The 13,948-nt window shown below is 42.6% G+C and overlaps 1 protein-coding gene across 1 annotated transcript; it reads right to left on the reverse strand.

Moving 5' to 3' along the window:
• Positions 1 to 245: 245 nt before the first annotated feature.
• On the reverse strand, positions 246 to 8,295 carry LOC139446144 (uncharacterized). The gene is made up of 3 exons (XM_071227443.1): positions 8,235 to 8,295; positions 5,739 to 5,981; positions 246 to 481 (listed from the first exon to the last, which is right to left on the reverse strand). Exons 1-3 carry the CDS (start codon positions 8,293 to 8,295, stop codon positions 246 to 248), a joined length of 540 nt encoding a protein of 179 aa, XP_071083544.1.
• Positions 8,296 to 13,948: the final 5,653 nt, after the last annotated feature.

A 13,948-nucleotide genomic window follows, 5' to 3' on the forward strand; every position in this document is an offset into this window, starting at 1 on the left:
ACAAATTCCAGGCCCCAATGGTCCCAAATTGGGGGTGGGGGTGGGGGTGTTGGGTATATATTTGCTCCACCTTGTGGCATTGGAAAGTTGGGTAGGTTGAGTCTTGTGAACGCAATCACCCCTGGGGGAACATTTGCCCCAAGTCTAAGGATACCCCGGGGTTAAATAGATGCAGACAGATACATGTGTTTTTGAGAAATTCTTTAATTCACATTGCAATCGTGATTTGTAAAACAACGGATTTTTTACGAACACCTGCAGGCACGCAGTTCTGCGTCAAAGATAGGTGCCCCCGTTCCGAAATCGTGGCACTCGCCAGTGTAGACCAGTCGCTGATTAACGCACACCACGTAGTAGGGGGAGTTGAGGCGCCATTCGTAGACGTTGAGGCCGTCGGCGAGGTTCCTGCAGGTGGGGTTGTTAACGTGGCACGGTTGCCCACAGTCCCACCCCCCAAGACATGCGTGCTGGTCATATTCGCCTGGAAACAAACATATTTCAGATCCTGCTAAATTTGTAATTTGAATCCGAAAGCACACCAACAACATCGTATGACCCTCTTAATATTCAAAGCAGCGTTCGTATCCAAATGACAAATTTTGCAGGATCAATTTTATTTAACAGTCCTCTAATTTGAAAACAGTTGTTTTGATGATGGAACTGTATTGCATTGTTTCTGTTGAGATTGGGTAGAAGATCAATGCATTGTATTTGGACAGTGATTAGTTGTCAGGAATGTTGTACTATGTAATGTAAGCAGTTGTGAGGAAGTTTCTATATTTAGATGTTGGTGTGGTGTCAACTGTAGTGAACTGTGATAGAGTGTTACAGAAACATGTAGAATATTCTATGTTGTGATGACACTGTTAGGCAGTACATCAGGGGACAAGGGCGTGCCTGATTAATTGCCTCGATGTCCACGGTTCTTAAAGAAAAGGGGGCACGAGTGGCCAAGTCGTCTAAGGCGCCGTGATTCGACTGGGCCACTCAGCACCATACCCGTGCTCGTGGGTTTCACCGAAGTGGTAAACGTCTGAGACCTGCATCACTTCGGGCTTTCCTCCCACATTAAGCTGACACGCCGCAGTATAACTGGAATATTATTACAAGCGGCGTTAAACCCAACTCACTCACTCACTCTGAAACAAAATGAATAATGTCCAATTGGAACTAAAGACTCATGAAAGAACTGTATAAGTGACATACGACATTATACCACGTACTAGTATAAGGCCAGTATGTTAAAACCTAAAGACATTTCCATTCTTCTTTTGTACCGGATTCCAAAGCTACATAAACATCCCTACAAAGAGAGTCATATTGCTGAGTCCAGGATGTACCACCAAATTCTCCATCTCACAGATTAACCACAATCCGAAGTACAACCAAGGAAGGACTGCTTTCATTACATTCGCAGAACGTATTTGAGACAAGACTTATTTGACTTTATGTCATGTGGATTATCAAAATTCCAAGGGATTTGTTTGAATTTTTACAATTTCAGAAAAGAACCAAGTTCACTTTTTTCAAAATATTTGATTTTTCAACTTTGTACAATTAGGGAAAATCTTCATTCCTTGATCCATGGGGCATTTGTTACTAAACATGGTGACCATATTTACATCTGTCTTCAGAGGTTCAGGACAAATTGTTCCAAATGAAAGCAAATGTCAACTGAAGTTTAATGTGAAAACAATTTGTGAAATGCTGGACTTCCTAATTGATATTATATATGTGAAATTTAGGGGTTAGGGGTAAGGCATTTAGGCAAGAAGTAGGCATCCCCTACTTGCCCCCCTTCTGGCTGAACAGTTCCTTTAAGCATACTTGTCTTCAGGCACTTAAAAGTGTCTCACCATATCACCCTATTATCCTTGACATTTTAGAACTATATAATGATCTTTCCACTGGCCAATGTGACATCGTCTTTTGCTGGTTACCAAGTCATGTAGGCATAACAGGTAACTCAAAAGCCGATGCTGCAGCTAAAGCAGCTCTTGACAAACCGTTATCTCCACTTCGTATCCCGTACAGTGATTTCAAACCTACCATCAAATCTTATACTCGGGATCTTATGCAAAAGAGGTGGGACACCCAAGTAGGAAGCAATAAACTCCACGAATTGAAACCAACAATCGGTCATACCTACTTGGGTTGTCAGTCAAGACATGACGAGGTCGTTTTACGACGGTGTCGTATTGGCCACAGTCGGTTCACACACGAATATCTGCTTAAGACAGATGAGGACGAACCTCATAAGCGTATCCCTTGTGATGAAAGGTTCACCGTCAAGCATATATTGCTTGACTGTGTGGACTTTCCAATCGCAAGGGATTCACATTATCAAAGTGTAAATCTAAAAGATCTCTTTTCCCGTATCAGCGGGCATCTCATCATAAATTACTTGAAAAAAATTGGTCTGTATAATAAATTTTAAATATGTATGTGAATAATTAAATGCTTGTTTTTAAATTTGGTGCGATGCTATTAGCAACTGACATTATTAAAGGCTCTGTCTAGGAGGTTAACGTAGCGTAAAAGTATTGTCCCCCTGTGTGACACGTAATCCTATAGTAATTGATGTAACTATCATCAACCAGTGTTTTAAGCCAACTCATTGATGAGTATTTTTTTAATATTGGCTAGTATTGTGCACAACCACCTGTGGCTAAAGTGATGACGTAAATCCTGCTGGGGTTTCATGCAAGAAGCAGAAGTACTGTAAGTCCCCATGATCCCCAGCGAGGTGGCCTAGCTTTGGTTACTGGTGGCCTATAGCCTGTTTTTTAAACTGTATTAATGATATTGTAATGCTCATATGTTTCATCAATTGTTTTTAAATATAGTATGCTCCAATATGTTTCATAAATTGTTTTTAAATATGTCATTGCATAAATAACTTAATTGTATATATATTAGCTTGGTCTCGTCGCTATATGGCTGAAATAATGCCGATGCGACGTTAAATTTTAACTCACTCACTCACTCCTTTAAGCATAAATCTGAATTTCTGCTCGAATTGGCAGCAAAATCAAAATAAGGGACTTAAGCCAAGAAGTTTATCATTAATAATGGTCAAATAACCGCTGGTTTACCTACTCGAACTAGAAATAATAGAGACCAATGAAACTGACTCATCTGTTTCAGAATTAGATGATGATCTATGCATTATCATTCGGAGTGACAAAGAGCTATCCACAGTGTGACAAGAGGGAGGACTTAACTTTCCAATAGTCGACTCTCCCTTTATGTCGAGTAATGTTCCAACAGCTGCTGCCTGTCGTGTCTACATTACACAACTCTTCAGGTAAAATCGATCATGCTCTTTATACAAGGTGAGGTGAAATGGGGTTTAACGTCGCGTCCAAGATTATTGTATGCACGTGTATGTGTGTGTGTGTGTGTGTGGCTGCTTGTACTAGTCCGGACTGATGCCGATTTATAGTCCTAGCACACTGAGACACCATTCCGCAGTTTAACATGAATACCCTACTCAGACTTAGTATACTGACTCCGAGCCGACCAGTCCTTGTTTTAGCCCCTTAATGTCGAGAGCCAGACAGGGTAACAACAAGTACCATCTTTTAACGTCTTTTGGTATGACGCAGATGGGGATCGAACCCCGGACCTTCCGCTCTCCGGGCGGACGCTCTACCATTAGACGACGGAGGCGGTTCCTCTTTATACATGATAATAAAAGCGACAAAATCCTTTTCATATTCATAAGAAATCTCTGTCAAAAGTTTATTTACGATTCGGACTATTTCATGAGCTTGTGTTCATGAATCACTATCAAATAGTGATGATACCTGATGTTCCCGAAAAGTCGAACGTATCCTTGCCAACCAGTGGCACACATCACAAACACCTGCAGAGGCAAGTGAATTGTTCATCTGACCAAACACAGGAACAATATGATAAAAGTTCAAACAACTTCAGAGCTAGCGTTGCATGGCGCTCTTTTAAATCTTAAAAGAGCTTTTGGCATGTGAAGGACATTTCAATATTTGACGCATCATGGACAAAGATGATGTCCGATGCAATTCCCTATCGTGGCCTGTACAATATGTCCCTGTACGTGCATTCGGTATTTTGCGGTCTCCATTGTAAAGGAGTCGGGATTCAATCATTACGGTGGGGCCTAAACACAAAGTAGTTGAAATACTAAGAGAGACTACACGTCCTAAAATGTCTTTAGTTTTCATCAATGTCACTGCTGTGTAATCTGTTTAAATCAATGTGACATTCTTTTACTAACTACCAAGGCATTATTATTTTAACAACCTTGACAATACATTTGTCCAGGCAGCAAAATACCACCAACTGGTATAGTTTTTGTTTTGTTGAAAATCTCAGAATATATTCATCACACAAAGGTTATACATTGGTACAAATCCTTTAAAAAGCCTAACGCAGCTTAAATTGACATAAACGTACACTATTAATTAATAATGTCGCGCCAGATGATATCGAAAGGAAACTTAAAAATATCGAAATTTTTATTGAGTGTCGTTTATAAATACTAAACGGAGTATGGTCCGGAAGCCCTTCAGTGCATGATATAAGTTCGACTTCATTCAAACTATTAATCAAAAGGATTTAAAACTTTGTTAAATCATGCTTCATGTGCTCGGGGGAAATCACATTTCTTACTGTCCAGGAAGAAAATGGTAGTTGCCACCTACCAATTTCCGGTTTGGCATGGAATGCATCCAACAGGTCTGTCCACAAGGAGCGGTTGGTGTGATGGTATGGGGAGGCATTCGTGATAATCAGAAAACGTGCATAGTGATTGTGAATGGGAACCTGAACCCCAACAGATACAGAGATCAAGTTCTCAAGCCAGTTGCATTGCCATTTTTACGTGGATGGCTCCATGGAACAATTCTGCATCACGAAAATGCAAGGCCTCATCTAGTACGAATTGTCCAAGACCATCTGAACAACAACAGTGTACAGGTCCTGACACGGCCAGTATGTTCACCGAGATGAATCCAATTGAACACTTGAGGGATTTCTTGGGCAGGCATTAAAGAGACCATCAACAGCCACCATTCGACAGAATTAAGTTCGAACATGCTCTTCTAAAGAAATAGCAGAGAATCCCCTATGACGTCATCAGGCGGCTGACAACATCAGAAAGACAACGTGGTAGCGTGCATTAATTAAGGTGGCGGACACACACGTTATTAGTCACCCCAAAACATTATTAACAGAAATATTTCAGTTTTACAAGAAGCTTCTACTTCCATGTCAGGGTGAAAACGGTCCAGTAAATATGTCCACGTAATTCATTGTGTCGTATCGAGTTATTTCTTAATGTGATATTAGATGGATGACCTCATTGATTATATTCCTGTTGACAACGATATTCACCTTAGCTTTCGTTCTACTGACATTCAAACTCAGTGAAAAGGTAGTCATGCCCATCAGTTTAGTTTTTCACGTTGAAGCAAGGTACCCTGTTTCATGTTTTGATATAGGACTTTTTTTAAACCATTTATATTTTATGCCTGATAAATTTTAAATAATATTAACACCTATATAATATGATAAAACGTGTTCACTTCTTTCAGTTAAACGCATACATGCATGATTGTGTGCATGGACAAATATTACAACCACTGTGAAATGCGTTCAGCCATATTCGGCAAACTGGACAGTAATTATAAGTTACTGTAGTTTATTACTGTTGAAGGTGCGTCTATGCTCCGAAGAGGGACGCCAAGGATACTTACATTTCCCCAGGGGCTCTGTTCTGTTGCCACACGTGACCATGCTGTAGTGCTCACACCTCTGTGTTCCAGGGTTGTACAACTGCGGGTAGGGACATTCCTGTAGGTTCTGCTCCCAGGAGTCTTCCATGGCAGGCGTGTTGCAGTCGTAGTACTGAGCACACTTAGTTGGGCTGGGGATCAGTGTCTCCGTTGTCGTCATGCAAATGGGGTTCACGTCGCTTGTGGGTGCATTCACAGCTGATGCTGGAATCAGCGTGAAGTGACAGGTTAAATACTAGTTTGTCAGTGAGGACTCTGAGGTCCACTCCACCCCTTGTTAACAATACCTACCCCCTCTCAACAATAACCCCTCTTACACTCCACATCGCATCCCTCTCTCCACCTATCTTTCTTACCCCGCCGATCAACACTCCCACCCGCCCCCTTTCTCAACCTGCCCTCTTTTACCACAGCCAGCCAAAGATCCTCAATACACCCCTCTCTACATTTACCCTCTCTTACCACAGCCGACCTTCCTTCCTCACCACACCCCTCTCTCCACCTAACTTCTCAAACTACAGCCAACCAACGTTCCTCATCGCACCCCTCTCTCCATCTACCCTCTCTTTCAACAGCCGACAAACGTTCTTCACCACACCCCTCTCTCCATCTACCCTCTCTTACCACAGCCAACCAACGTCCCTCATCGCACCCCTCTCTCCACATACCCTCTCTTACCACAGCCAACCAACGTTCATCATCGCACCCCTCTCTCCATCTACCCTCTCTTACCACAGCCAACCAACGTCCCTCATCGCACCCCTCTCCATCTACCCTCTCTTACCACAGCCGACCAACGTTCCTCATCGCACCCCTCTCTCCATCTACCCTCTCTTACCACAGCCAACAAATTCAACGTCCCTCATCGCACCCCTCTCCATCTACCCTCTCTTACCACAGCCAACCAATTCAACGTCCCTCATCGCACCCCTCTCCATCTACCCTCTCTTACCACAGCCAACCAACGTTCATCATCGCACCCCTCTCTCCATCAACCCTCTCTTACCACAGCCGACCAACGTTCCTCATCGCACCCCTCTCCATCTACCCTCTCTTTCAACAGCCGACAAACGTTCTTCACCACACCCCTCTCTCCATCTACCCTCTCTCCATCTACCCTCTCTTACCACAGCCAACCAACGTCCCTCATCGCACCCCTCTCCATCTACCCTCTCTTACCACAGCCGACCAACGTCCCTCATCGCACCCCTCTCTCCATCTACCCTCTCTTACCACAGCCAACCAACGTCCCTCATCGCACCCCTCTCTCCATCTACCCTCTCTTACCACAGCCGACCAACGTCCTTCATCACACCCCTCTCTCCATCTACCCTCTCTTACCACAGCCAACCAACGTTCCCCATCACACCCCTCTCTCCATCTACCCTCTCTTACCACAGCCAACCAACGTTCCCCATCACACCCCTCTCTCCATCTACCCTCTCTTACCACAGCCGACCAACGTTCCTCATCGCACCCCTCTCCATCTACCCTCTCTTACCACATCCAACCAACGTTCATCATCGCACCCCTTTCTCCATCTACCCTCTCTTACCACAGCCAACCAACGTTCCTCATCGCACCCCTCTCTCCATCTACCCTCTCTTACCACAGCCAACCATTGTCCCTCATCGCACCCCTCTCCATCTACCCTCTCTTACCACAGCCAACCAACGTTCCCCATCACACCCCCATCTCCATCTACCCTCTCTTACCACAGCCAACCAACGTCCCTCATCGCACCCCTCTCCATCTACCCTCTCTTACCACAGCCAACCAACGTCCCTCATCGCACCCCTCTCCATCTACCCTCTCTTACCACAGCCAACCAACGTCCCTCATCGCACCCCTCTCCATCTACCCTCTCATACCACAGCCAACCAACGTCCCTCATCGCACCCCTCTCTCCATCTACCCTCTCTTACCACAGCCGACCAACGTCCCTCATCGCACCCCTCTCTCCATCTACCCTCTCTTACCACAGCCAACCAACGTCCCTCATCGCACCCCTCTCTCCATCTACCCTCTCTTACCACAGCCAACCAACGTCCCTCATCGCACCCCTCTCTCCATCTACCCTCTCTTACCACAGCCAACCAACGTTCATCATCGCTCCCCTCTCTCCATCTACCCTCTCTTACCACAGCCAACCAACGTCCCTCATCGCACCCCTCTCTCCATCTACCCTCTCTTACCACAGCCAACCAACGTCCCTCATCACACCCCTCTCTCCATCTACCCTCCCTTACCTCCACTCAGCACAATATAGACACTACAACATACATACACAAAAACATAGACACACACTCACAACAAACACACATCACATAGCACAACAAACATAGCACAACACACACATACAAAATACAACAACCCACAACACACACATACTATACACACACAGACACAACATACACAACACATCACAACATCACTTGGAGAAGGAATCTTGCTCACATGATTCCAAGGCGGTCATCAGCAGCATCAGGAAGCACACCGCCCGAAACTCACACATCATGGAGAGATCCAAACTGTCAACAAGAAAAGAAATGCATTTAAATGTTGGAGCTGATTTGGAGTAAACGAAATTTCAGTCGTTGAGTCTTAAACAGATTGGTGTTATCAAGTATTTTTTTTTTGAATATTTCATTTCTTTCTTGCATGTTACGAATAGATGACATAAAAATATGTTTGACTATGTCATGGGCCACAGCTCCGCATTGACATTCTATCTTAGAACATCTTATTTTGATCATATTAGACAGAACAAATCCTATGTCGCAAATCCAGGCAAATCCTATATTGCCTTCTGATCTGAGATACTAATGTATTTTATTCAGCCTGACATATAAAATGAATATGAACTTACCTTGACAGGGCTGTGACTGATACAGGGCCGCAGCTTGTGGGAGTACTGAGATACGCGTCACGCTTCTTAACGTAGCACAGGCAATTTCTTAAACTGACAACCGTTATCAGTGCAGGAAGAATATAAAATGACTTTTGCACATAAAAGTAACTATTCTTAAGCTGCCGTAAAGTGCTTTTTGTCAACCTCTTCAAACATAGAAGAATATAAATGTCATAAATGAATGTTGAGATCTGATTGGTTAACGGGATCTTGATTAAAAAAAAACGGGAACACGCCTGGGATGGAAATAACTTCCTGAGTGGGATAATAAATGCCATATACCCCGCCAAGAAGAAAAAGGTTTGCACGTGAAATTCTGAATGGGACAATAAATCCCTTGCAGCCACCTGATATAAATCTTTCATAAAGATAACCACGGTAATTATCCATCTGTGAGGACTGCTAAACGTTTCCTGGACTGGCTGGTGTGACCTTTCGACAGTAGGTTTCAACGCCAGCGTTAAAGTATCAGTAGAGAATCTTATGCAGTGCAAACATACAAAACAAATTCATATGTGTGTGATGCTGAAAGAAAACATTAATATCACTGAGATTAAATAATTTAAATTTATATGTTTGGAACAGACAAACTTCACAAATATAACACATACATAGATCAGTAGAGGCCGTAACGTGTACGCGAGACGGGTCTCCCATCTCTCGTACAAGTGACCACCTGAGAGGGGGTCACTCGTATGCGTGACTGTCTGTCAGTGGACCGTGAATTTCTGCATGTTGCACAAAAATGTCTCTACAAGTGTTATTTATGAAAATAATAAGATCTCGCATATCAAATTAAATTGGATGATAATTATGATTAACATTAAAAGATATACCTGGTTTCAAGAGCCTTTGACAGATTGTTTTCCTTTTCTCTTCCCTTCTGAAGTGTTTACCACAAACAACCTTGCATTTTAATATCTAGAATAGGAATAAATGTACTTAGACCACATTATTAAGAATGTACTTGATCAACACAGTATATTTACTAGTTTCCATGCTACACACAAACTATTAATCATCAAAGTTGGCAGTAAATATGCCTACCAAGTTGACAGTTTGATAGTTGGATTTATTACCCACGTGGTGAAGATACAGGTGGTAAGATACTAAATCCGTACGTCACACGTGTGTCGTACAAGGTTGACCTTGTTTTATTCTTTTTGATTGGATAACCGTGACCTCTGTCACACCGGGACTACTTTTTTCATTCATAAAAAATCGCGAGACGTCATTCATTTTGCGATTACAAGGCAGAACTGAAGAAATTCATGAGAACGAGAGATATTTACAAACACTTTATTAAACCAAACAAGATAGTCACACGCATCAAATTCGGTTTGCATTCAATATAAGTTATGCATAGAGCTCCTACAGACATATAATCGAGCTAGATCTATAAATAGATTTACAATGTACGACTGCCGATCGAGCGCGTCCCTTGAGCGTGACGCACCCGACCATTTTCGCAACTTTCAATTTGATTTAACGTAAAAGGATAAGCGTGGTGAAATGAAGTCTGTTTAAACTATCTGGACAGATATCTAGACTTACTTGGGATGATCCGGTTGTGCCATCGGTGTCCCCTTTGAAGCGTATTTTGTGGCGCTGTTTCGGTAGGTGTTGTTCATGAATGAACGAACACGACAGCACGACCAGATCACTTAAAGTTCACAGTTCCGATAAAAATCATTCGAAAACTCCGTGGAAGTGTGCCTGACTTCTGATTTGTGGCCCCAAACATCCCAAATGTGAACAGTAACATTCCCTATCTCTAGCGTAAAACGCTGTGAGTGGATCGCGGTTGTCTTTTCTTATTCCGGTGGCGACCTTGCCCTTCGAAGCTGTCACTACCATGCAAGCAGACTTGAGTTTGTTGATTTTCACGTCTTCAGTAAAGGGTGGTACAGTTAACATGAATGTCTTTGGCGAACAGTCTGATTTCCCTCTTCCAAAATGGTACGAACATGATATAAATTCAGCTGATAGATCAAGGAAACCGAACCATTTTGATTGCACAGACAAGACCCCGGCAGTGTGACCGACTGTTGGTCCGATATTCAAAGCGCGGCGCTAATGTGACATTTCAAATTTTCTTATCGGTGTCCTGCGTACTTACAACATGGCGCTTGAATTACCATAAGTTGAAGACTTTCTTCCAAAAGGATCTTGAGCGTCGGTGCTGGTTTGTTTGCAAACAGAACAGCAGGCGCATGTTGTTAATGCGTATGCATAAACATGTCAACAATGCCCATATTTGGTCATATATCAATATTCATGCGCAACCAGATTTTGCAACCGGTTTCAGTTTGGTCTGTCAACGAACGAAAGGTGTTATGTATTTACACTTAAATATATATTTAACGTGGGTAATAAATAAAATACCACACTCATTCTCGTTAGATACCATTTTTACGAAACTCGTGAACTTTCTATGGTATCTGACCTCGCTTTCGCTCGGTCAGATACCATAGAAAGTCCACTCGTTTCGTAAAAATGGTATCTAACGAGAATGAGTGTAGTATTCTCTATTTATTACCCACGTGGTGAAGATACAGGTGGTAAGATACTAAATCTGTACGTCACACGTGTGTCGTACAAGGTTGACCTTGTTTTATTCTTTTTGATTGGATAACCGTGACCTCTGTCACACCGGGACTACTTTTTTCATTCATAAAAAATCGCGAGACGTCATTCATTTTGCGATTACAAGGCAGAACTGAAGAAATTCATGAGAACGAGAGATATTTACAAACACTTTATTAAACCAAACAAGATAGTCACACGCATCAAATTCGGTTTGCATTCTATATACGTTATGCATTCAGCTCCTACAGACATATAATCGAGCTAGATCTATAAATCGATTTACAATGTACGACTGCCGATCGAGCGCGTCCCTTGAGCGTGACACAGCCGACCATTTTCGCAACTTTCAATTTGATTTAACGTAAACGGATAAGCGTGGTGAAATGAAATCTGTTTAAACTATCTGGACAGATATCTTAACTTACTTGGGATGATCCGGTTGTGCCATCGGTGTCCCTTTTGAAGCGTATTTTATGGCGCTGTTTCGGGAGGTGTTGTTCATGAATTTACGAACACGACAGCACGACCAGATCACTTAAAGTTCACAGTTCCGATACAAATCATTCGAAAACTCCGTGGAAGTGTGCTTGACTTCTGATTTTGTGGCCCCAAACATCCCAAATGTGAACAGTAACATTCCCTATCTCTAGCGTAAAACGCTGTGAGTGGATCGCGGTTGTCTTTTCTTATTCCGGTGGCGACCTTGCCCTTCGATCGTTCGAAGTTGTCACTGACATGCAAGCAGATTTGAGTTTGTTGATTTTCACGTCTTCAGTATAGAGTGGTACAGTTAACATGAATGTCTTTGGCGAACAGTCTGATTTCCCTCCTCCAAAATGGTACGGACATGATATAAATTCAGCTGATAGATCAAGGAAACCGAACCATTTTGATTGCACAGACGGGACCCCGGCAGTGTGATGCGTGTGACTGTTGGTCCGACATTCAAAGCGCGGCGCTAATGTGACATTTCAAATTTTCTTATTGGTGTCCTGCGTACTAACAACATGGCGCTTGAATTACCATAAGTTGAAGACTTTCTTCCAAAAGGATCTTGAGCGTCGGTGCTGGTTTGTTTGCAAACAGAACAGCAGGCGCATGTTGTTAATGCGTATGCATAAACATGTCAACAATGCCCATATTTGGTCATATATCAATATTCAACCGCAACCAGATTTTGCAACCGGTTTCAGTTTGGTCTGTCAACGAACGAAAGTTGTTATGTATTTACACTTAAATATATATTTAACGTGGGTAATAAATAAAATACCACACTCATTCTCGTTAGATACCATTTTTACGAAACTCGTGAACTTTCTATGGTATCTGACCTCGCTTTCGCTCGGTCAGATACCATAGAAAGTCCACTCGTGTCGTAAAAATGGTATCTAACGAGAATGAGTGTAGTATTCTCTATATATGTTTGAAATTAAATATTTATGAAAACATTTATCAGTATTCAGTTCGTTCAACAACGTTCACGTTTGGAGGCTTTGACAATGAAAACACTTCCGCATTGAATTACATTATCGTAGGTCAAGGAGGTATGCAGGTCATGATCACAGACAAAGGTAGCTTGAAAAACGGACCCTCGTCTCTTCGAATAGATGTAATCTATTTCCTCTGCTGATCTTCTGCCGTAGGGAAAGCGTGAAAGCTGATATTGGCTGCGTAGCACGAATCGCTTGAACATTGCGTGACACAATGTTCAGTGAAAGTTACTTGCGCCATTTTAAACTCGCCCTTCCTGGTCGATCGCCAACCGGATCAGCCTTGTTTTGGATTCAGTGGGTGGAGTTATGCATAAATATTGAGACTTCCGTATGGGTAGGTTAAGTCTCATAAACGCATTTACCCTTGGAGGTGCCTTTGACCCACAGGGTGAGGTTATCCGTAAGGTAAATGGATGCGGACAAATACATGCATTGTTGTCAAACTTTTTAATGTCAATTGTCCATTTGGATTTTCAAAATAACAGATGTTTTTACGACCACCTGCAGGAACGCAATTTTACGTCAAAAACAGGTGTCCCTGTGCCGTTATTTTGGCACACGCCAGTGTAGATCAGGCGCTGATTTAGGCACACAATGTACTTTGGAGAGTTGGATTGATATTCGTAGGCGTTGAGGCCATCTTGGAGGTTCCTGCAGCTGGGGTTGTTGAGGAAACAAGCTGTCCCAGAGTCCCTTCCCACAAGATACTCACCTGGAAATATTTAAGATGCCGCTATTTTTTTCACAGACAAGAGTGTCCACTGGCGTATATCAAAGTCTAGTTTTCACCCTTACCCTTTCAAGCCTACTTTTCTGTGTTAAAACAGACGTGATCGGGATTGGAATATCGCACATATTGATAGTGTGATCAGAGAATGTTTCACAAATCTGCATTCAGGCTCCGCATGTCAAATTTCCACTAAAATTATTCCAACAATTAAGCGAAAACAAATATTTTCAAAGTCTTCAATCAGCTGGCCCAATTATTTTGTGCATTTTATATATTTGAATGAAACCTCATTGCATCTTGAGATGCAGTGCTATTTTTAGACGATCCATGCTGAGGGCTTCAAGTTTCCGTGATGTGTAGTGATACGGGGGCCACTGGTTGTCAGTATAACCTTACCTTTTCGCGAACACCTGGTATCATCACTATTTGATGGTGATCCATAACCACA

The sequence above is a fragment of the Haliotis cracherodii genome, unplaced genomic scaffold (assembly GCF_022045235.1).
Source record: "Haliotis cracherodii isolate W230 unplaced genomic scaffold, xgHalCrac1.p SCAF_6, whole genome shotgun sequence".
Lineage (NCBI taxonomy): Eukaryota > Metazoa > Mollusca > Gastropoda > Lepetellida > Haliotidae > Haliotis > Haliotis cracherodii.